The sequence below is a fragment of the Cynocephalus volans genome, chromosome 8 (assembly GCF_027409185.1).
Source record: "Cynocephalus volans isolate mCynVol1 chromosome 8, mCynVol1.pri, whole genome shotgun sequence".
Classification (NCBI taxonomy): domain Eukaryota; kingdom Metazoa; phylum Chordata; class Mammalia; order Dermoptera; family Cynocephalidae; genus Cynocephalus; species Cynocephalus volans.
The window spans coordinates 8,052,547-8,078,586 of record NC_084467.1 but is presented as its reverse complement, the minus strand read 5'-3'; the positions used below and the strand labels follow the sequence as shown (position 1 = coordinate 8,078,586).

Sequence of the window (26,040 nt, the reverse complement as noted above, 5' to 3'; positions counted from 1 at the left end):
AACGGGCTCAAAGGGTCTGTGAGCCCTAGCTTTACACACCATCTTCCATTTGTATTGTCAAGGCTAGGGGTTAGGGCCCACAGACCCTCAAACCTATTGTACAGACTAGGTCACAAACCCCCTCACATGCCAGGCTGTCACCAGACCCCTCACTAGCAGGTCCACACTAGGTAATAGGGAAAAGATCCCGGGAGACGTTGGCAGATGACATGAGCTCAGTCCTCTGCTGCTTCAGCAGCAGCTTACAGATCCAGCAGCAGTGGCGGCCTCCCTGTGACCCCGCGAAAGGTATCCTGGGGGTGGGGGGGCACTGTGGACCAAAGCCACTCGTCCTTTATACTTAAGTCCATAACCCAGGACACCTGGGTGCACATGCGCAATGACACAATAACCAAGGAACACCTGGGCACATGCGCATATTTACATCAACTGCTTGGCAAGATTCTGAACATCTGAGGGGCCCTGACCATTTTCCTTCACTTTCCCTACACCCAGTCTGCACAGGACGGGTTTGAAGGGTCTGTGAGCTCACTGACAGGGTGGTTACACACCAGTCAGTAGTAACTGGAACAGCATAAGATGAATAGACAATGAACATAATGTATATTAACATATACAAAAAAAGTATGCTGAAGGTCTCTATCCCTTCTAGTAAGATGGGCTCCACATCTGCCTCAAAGCCGTGTAACACCTGCAAATTCCCTGCCTGAGGTCTCTTTGCTTAGAAATACTGTCTCCTTCTTTGTCTGATCCATGTGTTTATAACTAAGCCCTTTACGTCCCAAACAAAGCAGAAAGATGTTGTGGCTGGAGTCATGCTAGGCCTACAGTTCAGCACAAGGGAAGCCCTTTGCAGGAATAGCTATCAGGTTGTCCCTTTGGTGGTTAGCCTGGACAGTACTGACTTGGTTGAAGATAAACCACTCTGCCTCCACCTCCACCTGTGCCCAGAATTGTTCGACAATCTCACCTTGAGCAGGAGGCAGGTGATAAGTAAATAGTAAACCCTTAAATAGTACTGTGTGGCAGGTACTGTTGCAAGTTCTTTACATTTAGTCCACAAAACAGCTCTGTGAGATAGGTATTGCCCCTTTTTTACAGATGAGAAAATGTATAAAGTTAAACTTATGAAGTAACAGTGAATTTGCGGTGGAGCCAAGATTTGAGCTCCAGCAGAATGGCTCCAGAGCCCAGGCTCCTAACCATTAGGCCTGGCTGTTACTACAGCTAATAGAGTGGGGTTTTGTTTTTTTAATTAAATTGATATATTTTTATCCCAGCAGTACACACTCATTTTTCCACCTCTCAGTCCTGAGATCCCCAGGGCACATGATTACCCAATGGCCTATGATTACCCCATGGCCCGCCTCGATAAAATAAACTAAAAGGGGAACAGATAGTCACTGAGTTGCAAAACCCCTCCCCAAGGCTTGTCTCTAATTTTAAAAATTAAGTTACAGATTAATCTTAAGACCCCTTTAGTAGTTCCCGCATGCACACAAAGCTTCAAGGTGACTGCCACAATGACCCTCCTGGGGTGACAATGATGAACACCACCACCATCTTGGACCTACTGAGCAGGAGTAAGGACCGAAGCCCTAACTGAGCATGTGCCCATGATGCAATCAGGAAGAACAAAATGGTTCCACCTCCAGGAGTGTGGAATAATGGCGCTGGCCTGCACCCCTTAACCCCTTTCCCTATAAAGGACCCTGAACATCTCCCTCAGGAGGCTAGCTTCTCTGTAGCTACCCCTTTATGCGCAAGTCTATCTCTTTTAATAAAGCATTGCTTGCTTTGCCGCTGGATGCATTGTTCATTTCTATGACTTTTGGATCCAAGAGCCTAATTCGGTAACAAAACCAACCATGTTTGGTTTTGCTTTTCCAAAGAATGCTGCAATGTGAATTCTCTGGAAAGTCACAGACCTGCACAAATGATAGACGTGGTAGGAAAGGCAGGTGGCTAACTGTAGCTAGGACTGGGGACATACTAGCCTATAGTACAGAGTTCTTGGATGACACTTTAGGTCCCAAAGAAACATACCGTCATCAAGTAGAGCTATTAGTTTTGGCCAGAGGGTAAGGAAACCTGCTGGTCATCTGCCTTGACACCCCCAGGCCTTTCCCCCACCCCACCCCCATTATAAAATGTCACTGAATCGTAAGGTCAAAAATGCTTCTCATCGTTAAAAAAAATTAATTGATATATTTTTAAAATAAGCCATGGGATATAAAATTCAAAAGGCATAAAAGCATCTATAGTTAAAAAGTCTTCCTGTCAGGGACCGTTATACTCTTAACAATAAAACTAGCTTTCATTTATTGTGCCCTTACTATGTGCTAAATACTGTGCTAAGTACTTTATATAATCTCACTTATTGTCACAGTAACCTAAGGAAGTAGTTATTAACCCCATTTTACAGATGAAGAAGTAGAAACTCAGGCTTAAATAACTTGCCCAAGGTGGCAATGCTAGTAGGTAGTAGAATTAGGATTTGAACTCACGTGTCTTAACTCCAAAAATCTGTGCTGATCCCACTCCGCGTGATCTCCAGCACTTCATCCTGGCAGGCTGACCAGCAACATGGGCGTCACCTGAGAGCTTAGAAATGCAGAATGTGGGGCCCCACCCCAGGCCTACCGAACCAGAACCTGTATTTTTTTCAAAATCCCTGGGGGAGGGGGACAGTTGTTCGCCGGAACCTTGTGAGGACTAGTGTACAAAGTGAATTCACCACTTGTGCTGAGAAGTAACATTTGCTTCACGGACAGACATGCCCTGAAGTGGTTATAATAATAATTAATTGCAACTTACTTAGGTGCTTATTATATGCCAAACACCTAGTGAATCCTCAAAACAGCCTTCAGGAGGCAGGTACTATTATTATCCCCATTTTACAAATGAGAAAACTGAGGCCAGAGATAGTAAATAATCTCCCCAAAGTCAGACATCTAGTAAGTTGAGGGAGCTGGACTTGAAACCAAACACCACCACTCATAGCTTCTTGAAAGGTAAGCAGGCAGGGGCTGAAATTGATTCCCTTCTGATCATTAGTATTTTAAACGTTTACCTTTTGACATTTAGCCTCCAGTCTCACTCTCTTCAGAAGAGCTCACTCTCCATTCTAAAACTATCCATCTGCCTCAGAGCAAGGTTAATAGACCACCTCTGAGACCACAACCCTTAAAGAAGAATCCCAAGTCATGAGCAGCTACTCAAGTGTCACTTAAGTTTGCAGGTAGGGGCAGGAGGTGGGCAGGTGGGGCCTGGTCTAGCTAGGTACTCACATCCAGGCTGAGTTTAAAAAGCTGATGATAGAGTGAAAAGGACTATCTCTCCCATATCAGCTCTGCCGGCCCCTGCACTCTTCTGAGACTGAGGTCAGAGGTCAAATTATTGACACCAGCTGTGAAAACACAGACGCCCTTTGCTCTCACTATTCTTAGGCCACTCTTAGGACTTTCTAAAGCATCCCACAAAATCAAGGTGTAGTTAAACTGCTGGAGTAAAACAGTTATAGTGGCCCCAGGCCAATGTAACAATATCAGTATGCTGGCAGGTTTTTGCTTTTTCCTAAGTAAATAAAATAAAGTGAAAAGCCTGGTTCAAGGAGCAGGCTTAGGTTGCTAAAAATCCCATATCACATCCCTGGGCCTGATTTAGAGACAAATAGAGATGGACGTGAGAAGGGAGACAAATCGGACCAAGCTGCTTAGGTGGCTAAAACCCCCGCCAAATCCCTGGGCCTGATTCAGAGACAAACAGAAAGAGATGGACGTGAGAACGGAGACAAATCAGACCAGGCTGAGCCCATCATTTAAGTGTAATTCTCTGAAGAGTTTATTATGAAGTATTTGCCATACAAAAAGGAATAAGGATGTTACAATGAGCATCCGTATGCCTACTGCCCAAACAAAGTGTAACCAATACATTAAAACCGCTTGTGTCCTCACTCCCGACTGCCGCCTCTCCCTTCCCTCCAGAGGGAATTATTACCCTAAATTTGGTGTTTCTTGTATTATTCGGGGGTCTTCTTTTTTTTTTTTTTTTTTAAGAAAACAAGAAATTAACAAAGCTGGAAGGAAACTGATTCAAACATAATAGAACCATTGTAAATCTTTCTGGCAACAGGGATAGTGGCTCAGTTGGGCAAAGGTGAGACGATTTAAGAGTCTGGAGAAAAGGCATAAATATACTGTAGATTTTATTGAACAGAGGAAAGGGGAATTCAGATGCATGATGCAAAGGTTCCAGTTTAGGGGCTGCGGGTTAGCTCAGTTGGTTAAGAGCTCACTCAAGGGCTTGGATCCCCGTCCAGCCAGCCACCAAAACAAACAAACGAACAAAAAGGTTCCAGTTTGATCAAATTCCACAAACACCCTTCCCATCTATGTGATAAGAGCCTCACTAACCTACAAGGGACATGTGGAAACAACTGCTCCAAGGAGTTGGTTTGCGCTGTCACGCACATGATCAGTTCCTGGTCAGTCCTGAGGGGCGAGGGCAGAGGGCAGGATGGTCCTCACAGAACTATTTACAGATAAACTGTTTGCCTTTTTCAGGAGTCTCTTACAACACTTTATTCTAAAAGCTCTAGCAGAAAATAGGGCAAAGGGCCATGTAAGCAGTGTTGTATGGTACATGGAATGTCCTGGTCTAAGGAATCGTGGAGGATAACAGAACAGTTGAATTAGGCATTGTAGGAAGAGGAGGACACGCTGCCACCATGGCCAGTCCAGTTAGTGTGGATAAACTGTCCCGGTTTGGCTAAGAGTTCATAGGTGTGAGCCCCAAAGTAATCCCGCTGAGCCTAGAAAACCAGAAATTGTGTTAGTTAGCATGATATGTACGGACACAACCCTCAGGTGCCAGCCAGGTTAACGCTACTCCACAGGCGTACCTGGATGAGGTTGGCGGGGAGCACCTCGTGCCTGTATCCATCATAGAAGGAGAGGGCAGTGGTGAAACAGGGCATGGGAATGCCCACCTTAATACCAGTGCTGACCGCCCGCCGCCAGGAGCCCTGAGCACAGAATGCAAAGCCGAGGGTTAGTGGTTGCTCCAGAGACACTAGCTGGTTCCATTCTAAACAACAGATTTGCATCCACATCAATACTGGAAAATGAAAAACAGATGCCCCAGAGCAAAACCCACTGAGACAGAATGCATGTGCCACCTAGCACTAGGCCACATACCTGGCAGTTCTCAACAGCTGACTTAAAGAAGTCGTCTAGCAGCAGATTCTCAAGTCCAGGATTGCAATCAAATGCATCTTTTATCTTTCCTAGGAATACACTGAAATAATCAAGAGGGAAGAAATCAATGAATCTTAACTCTAGAGAGGTACGAAGTTACATTTCTTGTCCCTTAAAGCTATCTGTATGGTCAATGAAATACACAGCAAAAGACCCAAGGGGCATGGCCAGAGGGCATGACAGTTCTGAGAACTACTTTAAAAGGTGTAGTGTGAACAATCTAGTTAGGGAAAAAGTAGGCCATGACAATCTAAACCTGTCCTGTTGCCGGGGTTCCGGTGACAGGGCTAATAACTACACTAGTTATAGGGAAACTGTTCGAGCACATGTCCTGAGGTCACAGTTCTAGGCACAGCAGTGTGGTGTGTCCTTCCCATCCAGCTGCCTCTCACTTACCTCCTGATGATGCAGCCCCCCCTCCACATCAGGGCAATGCCACCATAATTGAGGGTCCAGCCAAATTCAGTGGCTGCCTGTCTTAGCAGCATAAAGCCTTGAGCATAAGAGATGATCTTGGAAGCATAGAGGGCCTAGAGAATGACACAAAGGCTTATGAGAGTTGCGGATGGCAGAGTAACCACCTCATGTACTAGTCCTATCCTCCTCGGCAGTGGACACCAGTGTAGGAAAAGGCTGTACATCAGGATCAAGGTGAAGGCTGAACAATATTCCACCTGCCACCCTGGGGCCTCCTGTGTTCTCCCAGTACAACCCCCACCCCGCTGCCTTCCAAGGGACCAACAAAGACGACTGCCAGGGACGGTGTGCCCCACCTTTCGAATGTCCTCCAGGAATGATTTCTTATCACCTTCAAACTGGATCTTTTGGGGACCCTTTAGTTTTTTGCTAGCTTGAATTCTCTCATCCTTCAGAGACGATAAGCATCGAGCAAAGACAGCTTCTCCTACATGGAGGCATGGGGTTGGGGGGTAATACATTACCAAGTTCTCACATCAAGCCAGGGGAAAGAGCACACACAGCCAGAGGATGGGGAAAATAGAGATGGAGGGGAAATTCAACTTTTACAAAGAACTGAAAGTTTCGACCCTAGACTACAAAAATTAACCTGGATCAGAAAGAACTTATATAAAAATTTCCAAACAGTTAATTTGATAAATAAAATTCCAAGTCAATCTTCCAGCAAATATAGGTATTCAACCACATGAATCAACATGAAATTCAAAGGGGAGTTTTGAGGGAAAACAAATAGATAAAAACCATTATTGGGGCTGGCTGTGCTGATAACACCAAGGGCAAACAAAACAAAGCAAAACTCCCACTATTACTCAGAATTACTCAGTGTTGGTCTATGAGTAAAATCTCAGTTTCAGTTTAGAGGACTTTAATTTTTAGATGCTCACCAAAGACTCAATTTGCAAAGCACTAATTACCCACCATCTTGAAACAACTCACACATTGAGAAGTCACACTCAGAGGATCACCCCTCAAAAAACTCTATTTATAAATGCCTACATTTTGGGGCCGAGCCCGTGGCGCTGGCAGCACGGTGACGCTCCCGCCGCGGGTTCGGATCCTATATAGGAATGGCCAGTGCACTCACTGGCTGAGTGCCAGTCACGAAAAAGACAAAAAAAATAAAAAATAAATGCCTACATTTTGCAGTTTTCAGTATATCCATGATCACCATTAAAATTTCATAATTTTACTTCACTTGAATAAAAAACATTTCAATATAGGATTTTAATATTAAGACATATCTTTTCAAATTATCCCTTATAACAGACTATTCGCTCAACTGACAATTTATATAATTAGAATAAATTACTCTTTAACCATTTTTTCCCCCACAGACAAAATGAAGTAAAATCTCTGGGAACTAACAGAGGACTTTACTGTTTATTTTTAAGTCAAGGGTACTTAGTAGTCATAAACCTGTGAACACTAACCAAACTCAGAACACACCACGGCAGGCGTCTGTCTGCCCTTGGCCGCTGGTCTTCCTTCCCCGCAGTGCACGCACGCAGTGACTCGGCACTTGTGGTAGGAAGCTTTGTAATCCATCTGGCGCAACAGGCAAGTGTGGCAAAAGCCCTCCTTCCACATTACAAAAGGGTGAGCCAGAGGCGGACTTCCTCATTAGTTCACCAGATCCCAGTGGCACCCACCCAGGGATTAAGCCCAGCCTGCCTTGGCAGAAAGGGTAAAAAGTCTCTAAAACAAGAGTAGGGTTCTTTCTGAGACTGTACTATTCTCACCTATATTTGAGTCGGTGATGAATAAGCTGTGCCCAGCTATTGTCCCCTCGTTCCCCTGTCCACAGTATCTCTCAGCTGAGCTCAAAAGCAACCAACTTCCTTCTGCACAGCGCTGGACTAAACCGCCTCCTTCCCGCCTCACTGTGCCTTACACCACGCAGTTCATACACAGGGCGGGGCACAATTAATGGAAAAAAGAAGGGAGGAGACCAGGAAGGGAAAGGCAGCGGGTATCTGGGATAGCAAACAGGAGAATTCTGTTTTATCACAGGGAGAACCATTCTGCCAGGAGCGAAGATTAGCCTTTTGTGAGGCATGTGAGGCACCTTTTTCCTTTTCCTTTTCCAGTCTTGCCAGAAGTGTATCCATTTTATTCTTAAAGAACCAGCTTTCGGTTTTGTAAACCCTCTCATTATTTATTGTCTGTTTATTTCTGCTTTTTATTATTTCCTTTTCTATATATCTTTTTGAGTTGGATGCTTAGCTCATTAATATCAGATAAACATAACTGTGAAGGACACACACCAATTCAGGATAGCCGTTTTCTTCTAAAAGAGGAAGGGGAAGGAACTTAGGAAAGGAATATTCAAGGGCTTCAAATGTAATGTTTTATTTTTTTAATATCTGGGGGGAAAAAACCAGCAAAATATTATAAATTCTGAGTACATAGGCATATGTTATTCTCTGTGAACTTTTCTATGAACACTTCCATTACACTTACCTCTCCCATTAGGAGAATTTAGGTCACTGACTACAATGAAGTCACTATGCTAAAATATTCCCAAAGTAAAACTAGACAGGAAGGACAGTAACTTCTGAATTTACCTCAAAGCTCCTATCAATGAGAGAAAGACTATAAAAAGACAGAAAAGCAGGGCCGACCCCGTGGCGCACTCAGGAGAGTGCGGCACTGGGAGCACAGCAGCTCTCCCGCCGCGGGTTCGGATCCTATATAGGGATGGCCGGTGCGCTCACTGGCTGAGCGCGGTGCGGCCGGTCACATAAAAAGACAAAAAAAAAAAAAAAAAAGACAGAAAAGCAGCATTAGGCTCTCTCATACATATGCAGAAAGAGCAAAAAGCACTCTGAACCCTGACTAGGGTTGAATAGATTCTCTTAAAGACCAGTCCATATCAATATTCCAGAAGGACATTGAGATCAGTGGAATGAAAGGGTTCAAGTGGGAAGTGAAACATTACCGATGAGGGTGACAGGAACGCCGTACTCCAGGGCTGAGATGGCGGTCCACTTCCCGGTGCCCTTCTGCCCTGCACTGTCCCTGATCTTTGGCAGTAGGTGTTTGCCATCGGTGTCTCGGAACTTGAGAATATTGGCTGTGATTTCAATCAGGAATGAGTCTAGCTCTGTCTTGTTCCATTCCTCAAATGCCTGTGTGCAGAACGTGAGAGAAAATGAAGTGAGAGAAACAAGGGCTACACAGGGGCAGCTCCCTTAACTGACTGCACTGCACAGATTCGTCCTCACTGGCCAGTGCTCACAACTGCTGAACACCTGGGGCCAGCAGGCTCTTCCTGAGGATTCCTGTGGCCTGCCGCTGCTCCCGAGTCTCTGTCCTTCATCTCAGCTCGGCTGTGCTGACTTTCTTATCACCCCGTTGTTCTCTCCTCTGAGCCAAGTGCTCCTCAGTTCATTTAGGTCTCTGTGCACTGTCACCTCCCCCCTGAAGCCTTCCTTGATCCTCCAGTCTGAAGTCTACCTCTTACCCCAGTCGACTTTTCTTTCTAACAGTCATTGCTAACTAGTTTTGTGTATTTATCACTGTCTGTCTTCCCAGCTCCGCGAGGGCAGAGACTTTGTTTTCTTCACAATTCTGTCCCCAATATTTAGAACAGTGCCCAGCATATACAGGCATGTAAAGCACTCATATGTTTGTTGAATAAATACATTAAATATTATACAAACCAATTAAATATGAACACAAAAAGAAAAGTCCTGTTTCTATGAAAACTAGCTAAATGTTTCGGAGAGAACAAGAATGGTGAGCCAGTGAAGCACACAGCAGTCAAGTGAGGGAGGATGACACAAATAAAACAGCCGGGAGAAAAAAAGTGTCAAAAACCTGGAAGGATGCCCCATCGTGTGCCTTGCCAGTGTTAAAAGCACGTTCTACTTGAAAAAACCGAAACTAGAAATTCTACCTGAGAAAGAGGACTGGAACGCTAATGAGCATAACCACACTTAAAGAAAAGGCCTTGGCTCTACAAAAATGATTGGTGAATGAATGGACATTCCTATGTTTCCAATTAAAAGAAATGTTTACCTAATGATGCTGAAAGACTTCAGAGAAAAGAGTACTGAGGCCTGCGGTTTACTTTGCAATGTATCAAAATAAGAAGAAACTGACAGAGATGGACAGACATGAGCTCAACCAAGTACTGCAAAGTGTTCATGGGGGAATCCAGGTGGTGTGTACACAGGCGTTCGCTGGAAAATTCTTTCAATTGTGCTGCATGTGTGAATATTTTTCATAATAAAGTGTTGGGGGAAATGCTTCTGCTTCGCCACTTGGACTAGTTTTTTTGATAAACTATCAGAAAGCCAGTGCCAACTCGATCAGAAAAGAAAGCTTCTACTGCACCTCCCACGTGGGACAGCGGTAAGACTAAATGAGATAATGTAAGTAACATGCTGCAGACTGAGGTGCACTGAAAGGTGGGAATTGTCACTCCTGAGACCCTTTGGGAAATTCCTGCTTAGTGACTAGCTAGCATATTTTATAGTGCTGTTACTGAAAGATTCCCTTCAATTGGGCTGAGGCCATGCAGGCCACAGAATGGGCAGGGGATCAGGAGTGAGGAAGGACTGACTATAAGTGCCAAATCCCTTGTCATCTTGGTGGAGATTACCCCCTGCAGTGTGGGGCAGGGCTGGGACCCACCTGTGCCATCTCATCATGCTCCATGCCCAGGACGTCCTTCATCAGGTGGTATGCCTCGCAGATCAGCTGCATGTCGCCGTACTCTATCCCGTTGTGCACCATCTTCACGAAGTGTCCTGCTCCCTCATCGCCCACCTGTCGGGGCCACAAGCACCAAGAGGCCTTCAGAGAGGCAGAAGACACACCAGAGAAGTCCTCATCATACCTGACCCCAAAGTCTTTGGGAAGGCCCTCTCCGTACAAAAAATAACAAATACGAAGCAGATATAGTATTTCTGAAACAAGAATCATATAGCAGGTTAATGCAAGCTTCAGTCTAGCCCAGTGTTATTTTGAACTAATTCCAAATTCATTCCCCTGAAGGTTTTTCAAAATCTCCAAATTCACTGTAAGTACCTATAGCTCTTTAGCCTGTATTTTCCACTCTTTCTCACGGTTATTAAAAAGCACCTCCCTACTCCCCAGACCCTACCCACGAGTAAAAAAAAAAAGTCTTCTTTTTCCTGGAGTTAACACTTTTCTAGCAACTGGAGGTTAAAATAAATTAGCTACTTAAATCACTTACACTTTTTAAAAAATATATAAATGTGTTGTAGTTGTTTCTAATGGCTATGGAGAGGTAAGATGATCTTAGATCCAAGGTCTGGCCCTCAACCTGGTAAGCCCAGAAATGTGTTCTTCCTATCGTTGACAAGGTATTTATTTATAATAAATTGGCAAGATGTATAAAATCAGAATACCGGTTTAAAAATTTATGATGAGAAATTTAACTATAGATCTTGGTGGTTACAAGTATTAGTCTGATCAACACATTCTGTACCCACAGGCAAGCTACCTGTGAAGCCAGATTATCTGTAAATTGTTTAGTGGGCACAGATCAGAACAAAGGGGATGATGAGCACCCATTACTTCACAGCATCAGACTCTGCCATCAGCTCCACGACAGGTACCCCCGCCTGGTGGACCCGATGCTTGGCAACCCGGGCAGACTCTCCTGCAGTCACTGCTTGGGTCGATATGACCAGCATTTAAGGCAGAGACTCCTGTGTCTGTGTGTCTACTGCTGACCTATCCCTTTTGATTTTGATGCTTTGGCCACATGGTGATGTGACTAACAACATCTTACTTCACCTCATCCTGGTTACTTCAATGATGAACTAAGGAGGCAGGCTTTTAGTATCTATACCACTTTTTTCAATGACCTGCAACTAAGCCTTGAGGCTTTGGAAAGTCAATGCCTGACTTGATCAAGATACAGATACAGGGCAAGTACTGTTTCTTCCTCCATGACTTTGTCCTAAATGTCTCTAAAAAGAAGTTGCAGTTACTGCAATTTTACTTTGGTCATCTGTTGTCAAGGAACGAAAGTCCCTTTCCAATCCTTCACATTAACGAGATTACTCAGCCCTTTACAACACAGCACCAGCCTCTTACTACCCTAAGCAGATTCTGATTGAACTCAGTGGCTAACCACTGGTGACAAGGTAAAGACCGGTTAGCTGCTGTAGCTAAAGCCACCCGTCACTGGAAGGCCTAGGATGGAAGGTTTCCCTTGTTCCTCAAACACCTGAGCCCTTGTTTCATCTTTACCTTTTATCTCACATAAAATAAAAGCAAATAATAAAATTAGCGTATAAAATTGCTGATATAAAATTAAAGGGGAAGTTAAAGAGGATTAGGAGCTAAACAGATCTTGGAGATAACCCAAGTCCAACCCCCATAACTTACAGATAAGGAAACTGAAGTCCACATAGGGGAAGTGACTCGCCTAATGTCACACAATTAGTGAAGAGCCAGAATTACGACTTGGGTTTCCCAAGCCTAGTGTTTTTATCCATCCACGGGATGGATTGAAGCTACAAAATGGGATAGAATTTATTTTCATAGCAACACAGAATACAGGAAGAAGAGGTATTTGTGCATTAGCTTTGGCCTCTTTCACAGTCAGTGAAGGTGAAAGTCTATAGTTTACCCTGCTCAAGCACAGAGTACCTAAAACCCAGGCTACGGCAAAGGGATTTTCCCACATTTATGGCCAGGACATTTGACACAGCAATTCAATCCTCTTGCTTTCACCCAGGCAAGCAAAAGCCACTTTTGATTTTGACATTCTTTCTTTGGCCATGAAGTAACATGGTTTAAAAAAATCTTACTTTACCACTTCCTTCCTGTGCCTTTTTAAGAAATTCATCTTTTAAATGAATTGAGGAAGGCCGCTTTTATTATCAAACCTGAGGCTACAAACAGTCAAGATACGAGAACATGTCCAGTAAGCATGCATTTTAGGCATCAGTTATACTAGCAACTTAAAGATTGAGACATTTATGTCACAAAGCTAAACACTGGGACCAGGGCCTTTGCTCTGTGCACCTCGTGACTCAGAGATGCCCGTGCTGCCAACTAGCTTTAGAGAGTAGCCCAGAACTTGCCCAGTCACAGCAAGGCTCTCCAGTTCCTACTTTTGCAGCGATGCCTTGGAAGATTGTCTTGATGTGAGGCCTGTGGAAAGAAACAGGGCAGTTCAGCTAATGAGAAGAGACGGGCTGCAATCTCAATCAAACGTTCAAGGACACCACCCCACCATTTTTTCTTTCTAATGGGAGGTGGACATGCCCATGAAAAAGTAATGAATGTGCTAAGTTCTCAAGGTAAACTTTAGTCTCAGACTGGCTGACTGGCTGCTCCTCCAGATCCTGGTGGGTCCTCAAAGCAGAGGCTGCAGACTCTTTGATTTGAGACTACAGACAAAAAGCCCAAGCAGAAGAATCATCGAAGCACCAGAAGCATTTTCTGCTGCAGTGTCACAAGAAGCTGTGATTCCAGGTAGCAAGCAGTTATGAAAGTTGTTTTAGAAACCCTCTTGTATTAGCCTGGATGTATGTTACCAGGTATGGTGTGATCTGGACATTTGGATCAAGAGTAAAGACAGACAGAACCGTGCAATATTTTTAAGAGATACATTCCTATTCAGAGAAAAAGCAGATGTTCTTTTCTCCTTCCACAGCTCCCTACAAAGATATATTAACTCCTGAGGCTTTTTCCTGACTCTTCTACTCACTATTGGCCAACAAAGGTTTCTTCACAGTAAATCCGACAGGGTTGCTAAGTTTACGATTATGACTGGGGGTTAAGACAGCTACACCTTAAGCTTTAGAACTTCACTGAACTTTTACTGTCTTTCAAGTACAAGTGCTATTTCTACTTCTTTTATTTGTTTGTTTATTTTATCTCTGGCCTACATTTTGGAGTTAATCCATTTCTACTTCTGCCAGACACCATGAGAAGCGTGAACTGATGAACAGCTGGAGCCCCTCTGCACATCAAATATTTCCATGTATACTGTCTGCATTTTTGAGAGCCCATTGGGCAGGTGCCTCGAGGTAAATACTTTTAAACTTCTGAGAAGCAGGAAGTCCTCTTTACTTTTACATTTAACACACTGAAGAGAACCCCCCGACTTATTCATGAGAGAGGTAATTTAAAGAATAATCTTTCAAAATAAATCCTTCACCTTTTGAGGTTAAGTTTGATCACTCCCTTACTTTATCACCTAATATAATTCTAGAATATTTAGAAATCAAACTCATTCAGAAAAGAATGTTACCCTTCCACATCTCCCTCACAAGGATCCTTCCTTTGCTCTTTCTTTCTCTTCTGCTCCATCTCTCTATCTTCCTCTATCTGGCTTTCTTTTTTCCTGCAGTCTCAGCAGTGCTGTTTCCCTTCAGTCTAAGTTATGTATAATTCATTACCTGCATCTTTCCATTCTGATTCTCCATCCCACTCCCCCCGCCCATTCGTGTCTTACACATCCCTTATTTCACATCACCAGAGCACCCCTCCTTCTGTGGCCAGCCCCTCCTCTTCACAGAGCACAGTGAACAGGGTAAAATTTGTTTTTCCCCAAGTTAAACAGAAATTTTCCATTTCGTTCCCCGACCCAGTCAGAATTTTCCATTACTCACAATTACTAAATAAAGTTATTTTAGGACCACACATCAGCTAAAAGAGGCAGACCTTATTCTTAGGTCCAGACAGTGCAGAGGACATCATCTGAACTGCTTCCTGAAAGCCTATTTAGAACTTCTGGTATCAGTCTTGGAGGGAACAACACAAGAAGAGGAAATATGCAAAAGAGGAATATAAACGTATATTATGTCAAAGCAACAAAATGTCTAGACCAAAGAAATATTTCTAGCATCTCCCAGCTCTGACACTTAGGGCGCCACAGTGGAGGTCAGGGTGCAGAGCTGCTCCCGCTCGCTCGTTCTAAAGTCCAGGCTCCCGCGTGCGGAACTGGGGGTGGTGCTGATGGTACTTACCAAGCTTCTTTGTTCCCTCCTGGCATGAGTGATGGGCCATAGCGGGCCCCTTCCTCTCCACCACTAACCCCACTCCCCACAAACAAGATTCCCTTGGCCTTGAGGTCTCGACATCGTCTCTAAAGGAAAGAAAAATAATTTCATTATGCTTCCGAAAAAATAAGTTTCTCCCAGTGAATGAGACGAGGTATAAGATAGGCGTGGAGATCTCGCATTGGACAGGAGGTGATCCGAGGATCTAGGACTAACTGATCGTCCAAGAAAGTTAACCCCCTCCGTGTGAGAGTTTAAAAAAAGGAATCCATGGATGTCCAAGATATGTACCTTGTCTCCAAAGGGCAATAATAAAACCAAACGTACATCCCCGTTTTACTAGAAAAGACCTTATACAATAAGAATTAATTAAGAGCTGGTTTAATACAAGCATGACTAACTGCCCTTCAGCACTTCAGAGCATACAGGGATGTCCCCCAGCACTGGAGACCACTGCCACATCATGATCAGTTGGGAGGGGAAGGGGACAAATTAAGCATAAAGTCTCAGCCTGCTCTACCTGAGGAGTAGTCATTCTCATGAGTTATAAATGTGACTGAGAACCTCATCCACCCATCAAGTGTGTCTTAGCAGAAAAAAAGGCTGAGAACAATCGTCAGTACTAATCCCCAAAGAATCGGCACCACAGAATAGTTCATCCTTTTGTCATATGTATAATGCGGATACTTTTTTCTTCTCAGAACCTGGAAGAATGTGGACTAAAGAACACTTACTGTGGTGTCCCTATATTCAGAATTTCCTCCATCAATGATGATGTCACCAGAGTCCAACAACGGTACCTGTAACCAGACACTAGCATTAAGGTAGACCAAAGACAAACTAAAACGTACCTTGGCCAATTAAAACAAACATGAATTTATCCCAAATAAAAAGTCTAAAAGCACATATTATTTCATCTTTAATAATCCTCTCTGTGGCTAGATCTAGACCCTATTTAAAAGCTTAGGGCTAACAAACCCAGTCAGAACCGTCCACTGAGATAATTCTCTTTAACTACTCTAAGATTTTACAACAAATAAAACCAACTGGAAAATGTATATTTTCAATGTGCACCACCTGTCTGGTTTATATCCTCAAATACTAGGGCAGGGATTGGCTCTAAAAGATTAAAATGCTTCCTATAAAATCTCTGTGTCTAGAACAGAGTAAGAGTCCAGTAAACACATTAGGAAATGGTTTTAGTGTGTGAATGAATGATTTGATCACCACAGTTTGGAGATGGCAGGAAGAGCACACCAGTCAGGCTAGCTTTATTATTTATTACTCACTCCTCCCCCTATAAGGCTCCAGTTAACTTTACTTAATATTTTCCTATTGAAGAACAATCTATCATTTTTTCACTCTACTGAAACTGAATATGGGCAGCTTGGCATCTTGCTACAGAAAAGGCTTAGTATGTCTTTTCTTTATCACAATGTTCTTCCTTTCTACGTCATTTTTTTTTTTTTTTTCTGTCGTTTTTTCGTGACCGGCACTCAGCCAGTGAGTGCACCGGTCATTCCTATATAGGATCCGAACCCACGGCGGGAGCGTTGCCGCGCTCCCAGTGCAGCACTCTACCGAGTGCGCCACGGGCTCGGCCCATCTACGTCATTTATTTTAAAAATGGTTGCATACTGGTTACAAATTCTTCTCCCTGTGGTAACAACCCCACTGTTAACACTTCTCTGGAAAAGGAATGTCCAACCCTTCCCTTTGTTGTTACTGCATTTCTTACAACAACACATTTCTTCCAAATGGGTAGTGCTTTGCTTCTTTAAGAGTTGTTACTGTAGATCTACTTTTGAGTATCTAAATAAATTATCAAAAAATTTTTTAAAACCCATAAATTTAAATAAATAAATAAATAATTTCCACTGGTTTCCCTTCATTCATAAGCATATTTTTTCTTCCAAAAAATATATACTTGCTAAAACCAACAAATTGTTTGGTACAGAAATAAATACCAAGTTTCTAGGATTCCCAAAAGGGATCTTTTGTCATTTATATTAAATCATACAACTATATGAGAATTGCTGCTTTCTAGGAATACTGAAAGAAATGAACTCTATTTCTAAATTAGGACACTAAGATTTATTAGTGAATAACACTAAATAATCATTATGCAAGCAAAACTGTAAGATCTTTCTGAATATCAAAGATAGAAAGCCCCCTAAGATTACTATTGTTCTGATTCTTGTTAATTAATTCTTATTGAAATGTCTCCTAGTGTCCTCAAAATTATTACTAAGCAGGGATACATTGTTGCTTAATTAGTGCCAATCAAGTTAGCCAACACTGAAACATTTAAGCAATCATTTTGTCAGCACTGTGCAGTTCATATCTAAAAATTGAAAAAAAAATCGCTGAAAAAGAAGTGAAATAGATAAAGGAAGGAACAAACAAAAACTCTGTTATCCTAGTAGCAGCTAAGAGCAGAGCTGGCCTCACCAGTTTTTCAATGAAATCGTCAACAGCTTGACCAGCCTTCACAAGAAGTAGGATCCGCCGAGGCTTCTTCAGCTTGGAGACCATCTCCTTCAAGGACTGAGCGCCAACCACCTTGGTTCCCTTTGCCTCACTGGCCAAGAAATCATCAACTTTGGAGACTGTCCTATTAAAAGCACAGACCTAGAAGGACAAAAGGCCTGATCAGGCCATTCTAGGACATACAAGACCTTCATACTGTAGACCAAGTAACAGTGAAACTTCTATTCAGTCCAGGGTTCTGGGAAGGTTGGATCCATCCTTCCTTTTCCCCTGCCTCACCCAAGTGCTGGCTGATCACTATAAAAGTTAGGTCACTTCAGTAGGATGAAATGGCAGAAAAGTCAGGCAAAGACCCACTGCCCACAGCATGTCAGGTAGAGTCTGTCACTAACTGGTTAGGACCCCGAATCAAATCTACGATCGAGCTGGACAGTGGGGCTGCCTTTGGTCAGTGATAATCCTGGCATCTAAGCTGCTTTAGCATTTAGAAGGAACACCCTCCCCAAATCTCTTCAGGCAATAGAGTTAGAGGTCTACACTCCCGGCAGGAGTCCTCATCCTGGCCTTTCTTCTCTACTTAAGATGCCGATCGCTTATTCAGGCTGCAAACCCTACAGAGCTGACGGACACACTCAGCAGACCTCCTGGGAGAGCCGCAGGGTAGGCCTCCCACCCGCCCCGCAAAGTGGTGCTTCACCTTCTTATGCAAAAATGTCCTAAGCAGCAACTGAGCACGTTTAAAGAGAAGGATGTTCCAGATCCTACGAGATCCGCCGGGCTGGCAGACAATCACGCACACCAAGAACCCCACGGGAGGACGATGTGTCCCCACCACTTACCACAAAGCCGTGGTCATTCATGTTCAAAATTAAGTTCTGGCCCATGACGGCCAGTCCAATCAGCGCGATGTCGGCTCTGGAAGGGCGGAGAGCAGAGAAGAGCGCGTCAGTCCCCCCGATCTGCCTTCACGTTCCCTCTGCAGCCCTCCGCCCGTCGGAACCCCACGACCTCGGCCCGCCCCGGGGCTCGTCCACGGCACCGTGTCCCCCTCGCGCCCCGTCTCTCTGGCCACCGTCCCCTCCACAGGTGTCCTGCCTCTGCGGACAGGCTCGTCCCCGCCGGGGCGTGTCCGCGCCCCCTTCCCGGACCCCTCGGGAAAGAGACCCGCACCGAGCCTGCACCGCCCAGGGGCAGGGGGACTGGACCCGGGAGCTCCGGGGCCCCACGAGGCCGGGCTCGGGCGACCCTTGGGGCTGAGGCGGCGTGGGCGAGAACTAGGCAGAGCCCGACCACCCGCGGACGAGTCACTCACTGGGCCATGGCGGCGGCAGACAGAGCAGAGCGCGAGGCGCGGAGAGCTCAAGGACCGCGGCCGAGAAGAGCTGAGTCCGGCGCCTGCTCGCCCCCGGGGGCTGCGGCCGCTCAGCTCACCGGCTTCCCGGTGTCGGCCAATCGGAAGAAAGAGGCGGAGCCGTGCAGCCACGCCATTGGTTCTCTCCGGCGCCTGTTAGACCACCTGAGGGCAAACGGGTCCACCCACTCCCCGGGCCGGGTCAGTAGAGCGCCGAGCACATCGATTCCACCTCCCCAGCGTGGGTTCGCAGCGCCGCGCCGGGGAGAGGGGGAGGAAGGGGAACCGGGCTCCTGGCCCGGCCCGGGTCTCCGCGCCCGCGCACAGGGCTCTGCACCGCGACTCGGTACGAAGGAAAAGCTCCGGAAGCAGCGGCCTTGCCGCCGCTGCGCCTCTGCCCCGCAGGCCCTTCGCAGCCCGAGTGTCCATCGCTCCTTCCTACCATCGCTGCCGTGCACTGCGGGGTGTATGCGTTGTGTCTGCGGCTCTAGGGCACGGACCAGGTTTATTTATCCTGCTGTATGTGCACCTGGAATGGGACGTGAAATGTTAATCCTCACAGCGACCTCATGTGGGAACCGTGTGCCCCTTTTTGCAGAAGCTGAGGCGCAGAGAGAGCAGGCAGTAAATGCATTTGTGGGGGTGTGAGTCTTTTGATCCAGGCTCGGAGATCATGGCGTTGAACCCCTTCCAGGTTTGCAGAGGCTGCATGACGTGTGATCTGAGCCATATTAAATGCAGAGGCAGATGAAGAGAATCCAGCTATCTTAAACCACGCGTGAAAGAGATTAGCAAAATTGTCAATAGCGCTCATCCTACGGATTTTCTTTTTGTTTAGGGAAATTGTTATTCAGAAGTTTCCCAGTTTTAGTCTTTAAAACGAGAAATACTGATATAAACTCAACATAAACAAAAGCTCTTTGGGTCCTCCATAATTTTTGAGTGTGAAGGGGTCCTGAGACCAACAAGTTTGAGAGCCACTGATCTATCCCAACTCATATTTTTGAGGTGGGAAAATTGGGGCTCAGAGAGCCAATGAGACTTGCTGAGTCACATAGTGACAGAGCTAACTCCGGAACTGCTACTCTGGGGACTGATTAGATACTCTCCAAGGTTCCTCTGTTGGGACTCAAAAAATGATACCCCAAAGTAAGGCACTTTTTTGGCATGAGGAGTGTCTTGAACCAGAGGACATCGGAAAGGCCTCAGAAGCAAAGTCCCTTTCTGACTTTCTCCTTCCCATCTCCCATTCCCCTTTCTCCCCCAAGGCAGGCCATAAAAACTAGAATTCCTTTTCCAAAAAGCTGGTCATAGAAACTAGAATTATTACTATAACTCCCACCCCACCCCTGCCGTCCCCCACCTTTCTGTGTAGGAGCTGGCCATGAAGAAATTCTCTGACTTATCTTGTCTGATGCCTCAATCCAGAAGGGGTCCTGCCCTATACCAGGGAAGAAGGACTCCTACACAGAGAGACCTAAAAGAATCTGGACAGGCTTTGCTGGGTTTTCCTACTCAGATCACTCCCTTTCTGTCCAATCACATTTTTACACTTAAGCATAAAAATAGTTTTCCTTGAGTCCTTGGGTCTTCATTTCCTAAATAAGCCTCCTGTGTCACATAAAACTATGATCAAATAAATTGCTTATGCATTTCTCTTGTTAACCTGTCTTTTTATAAGAGTGTCAGCCACAACCCTTATGACGAAGAGCAGAGGTATGACACCTGTCCTCTCACCCCTGGACCTCTCAATAAAGTCTGGCATTCAGAGACAGCTTCAGTGGTAGGACAGCATGTTATTGCAGAAGTCATATCTGATGGCTTCTCAGATGATCTGGAACTTATTCCTTGGAGACTGCCTGATGAAGAGGAAAAGGAATGGATTTTGGTGTCACTCTGACTTCGGTTCACTCTGGTTCTATTTCTTTCCAGCTGTGCAGTTTGGGGCAAGTTAGTGAGTTATCAGTTTCCTCTTCTGTATGACAGGAATGACAAAAATTCATACTATCTCTAGAATTAAATGAAACCGGTGGGACCTTGTACCTGCCATTTGGTACCCATGTACTAGTTTCTGTCTTTTGTATGGGAAGGACTTAGAGAAGAGACATAAATCCTAGTGGAAAAATAGGACTGAATCAGAAGTTTTCTTCTAGGCTTCCTTGTGAAACCCGCTGCAGAAAGAGGTGGAAGAACAGCTTTGTAGCTTCCTGCAGTGTTCCTGAGTGGTTCCCATAGTTCAAGCTCAGCTGGTGATATATTGGTCCATTCTTTGAAATATTTGCTATAGAAAAAATTCCCATTTAACAATGACATACCCAGGAATTTGGCAATATTTATCTTCCTGCTTCAAACACACATCGTACCAGGTATCTTACCCTCTTCCCCACAGCCATTACCTCTGTTCTTTATTCCTTGGGAACAGGATGTCTGGCCCAGCACATCCTATTACAAATACTTGTTTGTTTTTCCAGAGTATCCCAGTACAATATCTGGGAACGTGGGCTTCAGGATGAGCTTAGATCCAAGGGGTTGACAATTAGATTGAGCCAAGGTGGAGAAACAGCCCTTTCTCTGCTAGATCCAGGTGATAAATCTGACTTTGAAAGACAAGCTCTGCAGTCTTTTCTTCACAATGCACAACACTGTAAGTCAAAGACTCATCTCTGCCCTCTTCTCCTTGTCCCACTATATTCCAGAGACACTGAATTACTTTGTGGTTCAGAACAAGGCCTGGGTCACTGTTTTGCCTGCTCTTCAACTTAATGGATCCTATCCACTTGCAGTCTCAGCTTACAGGAGGCGTCCCCTGTTTTCCCAGGTGGATTTAGGTGCCTCTCCATGTGCCCTTAGCACAGTGCTTGTCACCACCTGCTTTTGTTTCCATCTCCCTCATTAAACCATTAAATCTGAAAGGACAGGGACCATGTCTACCTTATTCGTAAGTGTTTTCTATCGCCTTCCATATGCTTTGCACATAGCAGTTGGCCACCAACTATTGCTCCTGAATGACTGGTTTATACCAATTTCTGAAAAGGGGCACTATCCATTCCAGTTGGTCTGAAACACTCCTAGTTTACATCTTTCTTCTTGCATAGCTATTAACACAATCCCTTTGACTGCCAAAACTGTTCTGGTTTGGATGAGAAATTATATTAGCACCCTGCTTTAAAATGATATGTTACAACTTCACGGAATGGTCCTTTTTAAAAAATATAGATTTTTTGAGGGATAAGTTACATGTCATACAATTCATACATTGTAAGTATACATTTCGATGATTTTTAGTTAATTTATACAGTTGTGTAACCATCGTCACAATCCAGTTTTATTTTATTTATTTATTTGTTTTATTTTGTTTTGGTGGCTGGCTGGTACAGGGATCCAAACCCTTGACCTTGGTGTCACAATCCAGTTTTAGAACACTTCCATCATCCCAAGGTTCCCTCCTGCCTGTTTGTACTTAGTCTCTGCTCCCAACCCCAGACCCAGGCAACCTCTGATTCACTTTGTATAGTTTTGCCTTTTCTAAAAATTTCATATAAATGGAAAAATAAAACATGTAATTTTTCGTGCCTGGCTTCTTAGCATAATGTTTTTGAGGCTCGTCCATGTTGTATGTATGAGCAGTTTGTTCCTTTTTATTACTGAGTGATATCCCACTGTGCAATTATATCATAATTTGTTTATCCATTTATCTGTTGGACATTTGGATTGTTTCTAGTTTGCGCAATAAATTTAAAATAAATAATTGTTTTGAATTCATGTACAAATCATTGTGTGGGCATATGTTTTCATTCTCTTGGACAGATCCTTAGGAGTAAAATTGCTGGGTTATATGTTAAGTATAAGTTTAACTTTTTAAGAAACTGCTAAACTGTTTCCAAAGTGGCTGCACCATTTAACATTCCCGCAGTGTATGAGGATTCCAGTTTCTGCACATCCTCCCCAACCCTTGGTACTGTGTGTCTTTGTGATTCCAGCCATCCTAGTGGGTAAGTGGTATCTCGTTGTGGTTTTAACTCGCATCTCCCTAATGACTAATTTACTGTTGAACATATTTTCAAGTGCCTATTAGCTATTCAGATAGTCTTTGGTGAAATGTCTATTCAAATATTTTATTTCATTTTAAATAACTTTTTATTTTAGAATCATATTTATAGAAAAGTCACACACATAGTTCAGAGTTCCCTTCTAGACTTCGCCTGGTATCCCCTATTGTTAACAACATAACCATAGCATATATTTGTCACAACAAAGAAGCCAACATTGGTTTAAAACTATTAACTAAACTCCAGATGCTATACACAGGCCAGCTGCCAAACAAAACCCAACTCCAGACTTTCTTATAATGATCATTTTTCTTTTTTTTTTTTTTTTTTTTAAATTTTATTTTGTCGATATACATTGTAGCTGATTAATGCTCCCCATTACCAAAACCTCCCTCCCTTCTCCCTCCCCCCCTCCCCCCCAACCATGTCCTTTCTGTTTGTTTGTTGTATCAACTTCAAATAATTGTGGTTGTTATATCTTCTTCCCCCCCCCCCGGTTTGTGTGTGTATGTGTGTATGTGTGTGTGTGAATTTATATATTAATTTTTAGCTCCCACCAATAAGTGAGAACATGTGGTATTTCTCTTTCTGTGCCTGACTTGTTTCACTTAATATAATTCTCTCGAGGTCCATCCATGTTGTTGCAAATGGCAGTATTTCATTCGTTTTTATAGCTGAGTAGTATTCCATTGTGTAGATGTACCACATTTTCCGTATCCACTCATCTGATGATGGGCATTTGGGCTGGTTCCAACTCTTGGCTATTGTAAAGAGTGCTGCGATGAACATTGGGGAACAGGTATACCTTCGACTTGATGATTTCCATTCCTCTGGGTATATTCCCAACAGTGGGATGGCTGGGTCGTATGGTAGATCTATTTGCAATTGTTTAAGGAACCTCCATACCATTTTCCATAGAGGCTGCACCATTTTGCAGTCCCACCAACAATGTATGAGAGTTCCTTTTTCTCCGCAGCCTCGCCAGCATTTATCGTTCATAGTCTTTTGGATTTTAGCCATCCTAACTGGGGTTAGATGGTATCTCAATGTGGTTTTGATTTGCATTTCCCGGATGCTGAGTGATGTTGAGCATTTTTTCATATGTCTGTTGGCCATTTGGATAACTTCCTTAGAGAAATGCCTACTTAGCTCTTTTGCCCATTTTTTAATTGGGTTGCTTGTTTTCTTCTTGTAAAGTTGTTTGAGTTCCTTATATATTCTGGATATTAATCCTTTGTCAGATGTATATTTTGCAAATATTTTCTCCCACTCTGTTGGTTGTCTTTTAACTCTTTTAATTGTTTCTTTTGCTGTGCAGAAGCTTTTTAGTTTGATATAATCCCATTTGTTTATTTTTCCTTTGGTTGCCCGTGCTTTTGGGGTTGTATTCATGAAGTCTTATAATGATCATTTTTCTACTAATGAACTTTTTCTGTTCTGGTCCTATCCAGGATACCACATTATATTTAGTCATCGTGTCTCCTTAGTTTCCTGTTGTCTGTGACAGTTTCTTTGTCTTTCCTTGTTTTTCATGACCTTTACAGTTGTGAGTACTGGTGAGATATTTTATAGAATGTCCTTCAATTGGGATTTGTCTGATTTTTTTTTTTCATGGTTACACTGGGGTTATGGTTTTGGGGGAAGATGTCATTCTCATGACATCATATCAGAAGTACGTGCTTCTGATGATGTTAACCTTGGTCTCCTGGCCAAGGCAGTGTTTGTAAAGTTTCTCCATTGTAAAGTTATTTTTTCCCTCCCTTTCCGTACTCTGTTCTCTGGAAGCCACTCATTAAGTGCAGCCTACTTTGCCTGTTTTTCAAAAAATAGTATTATCCTCTTCTTTTTGAGTTTTATTTTTTGGCAGCTGGCCCGTAGGGGGATCTGAACCCTTGACCTTGGTGTTATAAGGCTGTGCTCTCACCAACTGAGCAAACTGGCCAGTCTTATTGAGTGTTAAAGGTTCTTCATGTGATCTAAATTCAGATTCTGTATCAGATATACAATTTGCAAGTACTTTTTCCCAGTTTGTGGTGGCTTGTCTTTTCATTTTCTTAATAGTGTCTTCTGAAGACCAAGGTTTTTTATTTTGATGAGTCCAATTTATCACATTTTTGGTGACATACCTAAAAAATCTTTGCCTAACCCAAGGCCATAAAGATTTTTTTCCTATATTTTCTTCCAGGAGTTTTATAGTTTTAGCTCTTACATGTAGGTCTATGAGCCATTTTAAGTTTTATGTACCATGTAAGGTAAGGGTCAAAGTTCATATTTTTGCATACGGATATCCAGTCGTTCAACTGACATTTGTTGAAAAGACCCCATTGAACTACCGTGGCACATTTCTTAAAAATCAGTGTGGATCACAAATGTAAATGTTTACTACTGGACTTTCTATTCTGTTCTACTTATCTTATGCTAGTACCACATTGTCTTGATTCTGGACACTTTATAGTAAGTTTTATAGTCAGGTAATGTTAAGTTCTCTAACTTTGTACTTTTCCAAAATTGTTCTTGGCTAATGTAGGTTCTTTGCCATTGCCATATAAATTTTAGGACCTGTTTGTCAATTTCTACAAAAACACCTCCTGGGGTTTTATAGGAAGTGAACTGAATCTATAGATCGATTTGGGGCGAATTGCCATCCTAACGATATTCAGTCTTTCAAATCCAAATCCATGAACGTGTTATAATGTCTTTAGATCTTTAATTTCTTCAGCAATGTTTTGTAGTTTTGAGTATAGGCTTTGCACTTTTTATTAAATGCGTTTCAAATATTTTGTTCTTTGTGGTGTTATTGCAAATGACATTTTCTTAACTTCACTTTCAAATTGTTCATTATTTGTATATAGAAATATAGTTTTTGTATATTGATCTTGAATCCTGAAACCTTGTCATCTGCAATCATGTCACCTGTAATAAAGTTTTCTTTCTTCCTTTCCAATCTTTATTTTCCTTGCTGGCTACAACCTCCAGTACAATGTTGAGGTGGTAAGAAGAGAGTTATTTGTCTTGTTCCTGATCTTAAGGGAAAAGCACTAAGTTTCTCATCAAGTTTGATAACTTTAGGCTTTTCATAGATGCATTTTTTAAGGCTGAGGAATTTCTTTTCTATTTCTAATATATTATATCCCCTTGATATATTAAACCCTTTATCATCATGAAATGTTTCTCTTTGTTGCTAATAATATTTCTTGTCTTAAAGTTTCTGTTCAACGTATGCAGGAAAGACTTCTGGTGTTAATATAGCCATTCCTGTTCTCTTGTGGTTAGTTTGCAAGGTATATCTTTTTACTTTCAGTCTATTTGTTTTTGAATCTAAAGGGTCTCTTGTATACAGCACATAGTTGCAGCTTGCTTGTTTATTCGGTTTGACAATCTGTGCCCTCTGATTGGAATGTTTAGTCCTTTCACATGTAATC

The 26,040-nt window shown here is 43.3% G+C and overlaps 1 protein-coding gene across 1 annotated transcript; it reads right to left on the bottom strand.

The window, feature by feature from the left end:
- Positions 1 to 4,190: 4,190 nt before the first annotated feature.
- On the bottom strand, positions 4,191 to 18,631 carry PGD (phosphogluconate dehydrogenase). The gene is made up of 13 exons (XM_063106868.1): positions 18,531 to 18,631; positions 18,058 to 18,133; positions 17,180 to 17,359; positions 15,463 to 15,528; positions 14,696 to 14,814; positions 12,803 to 12,872; positions 10,374 to 10,508; positions 8,674 to 8,863; positions 6,032 to 6,162; positions 5,655 to 5,788; positions 5,199 to 5,298; positions 4,904 to 5,026; positions 4,191 to 4,813 (listed from the first exon to the last, which is right to left on the bottom strand). Exons 1-13 carry the CDS (start codon positions 18,536 to 18,538, stop codon positions 4,694 to 4,696), a joined length of 1,452 nt encoding a protein of 483 aa, XP_062962938.1. The 5' UTR covers positions 18,539 to 18,631; the 3' UTR covers positions 4,191 to 4,693.
- Between the last annotated feature and the right edge of the window lie 7,409 nt (positions 18,632 to 26,040).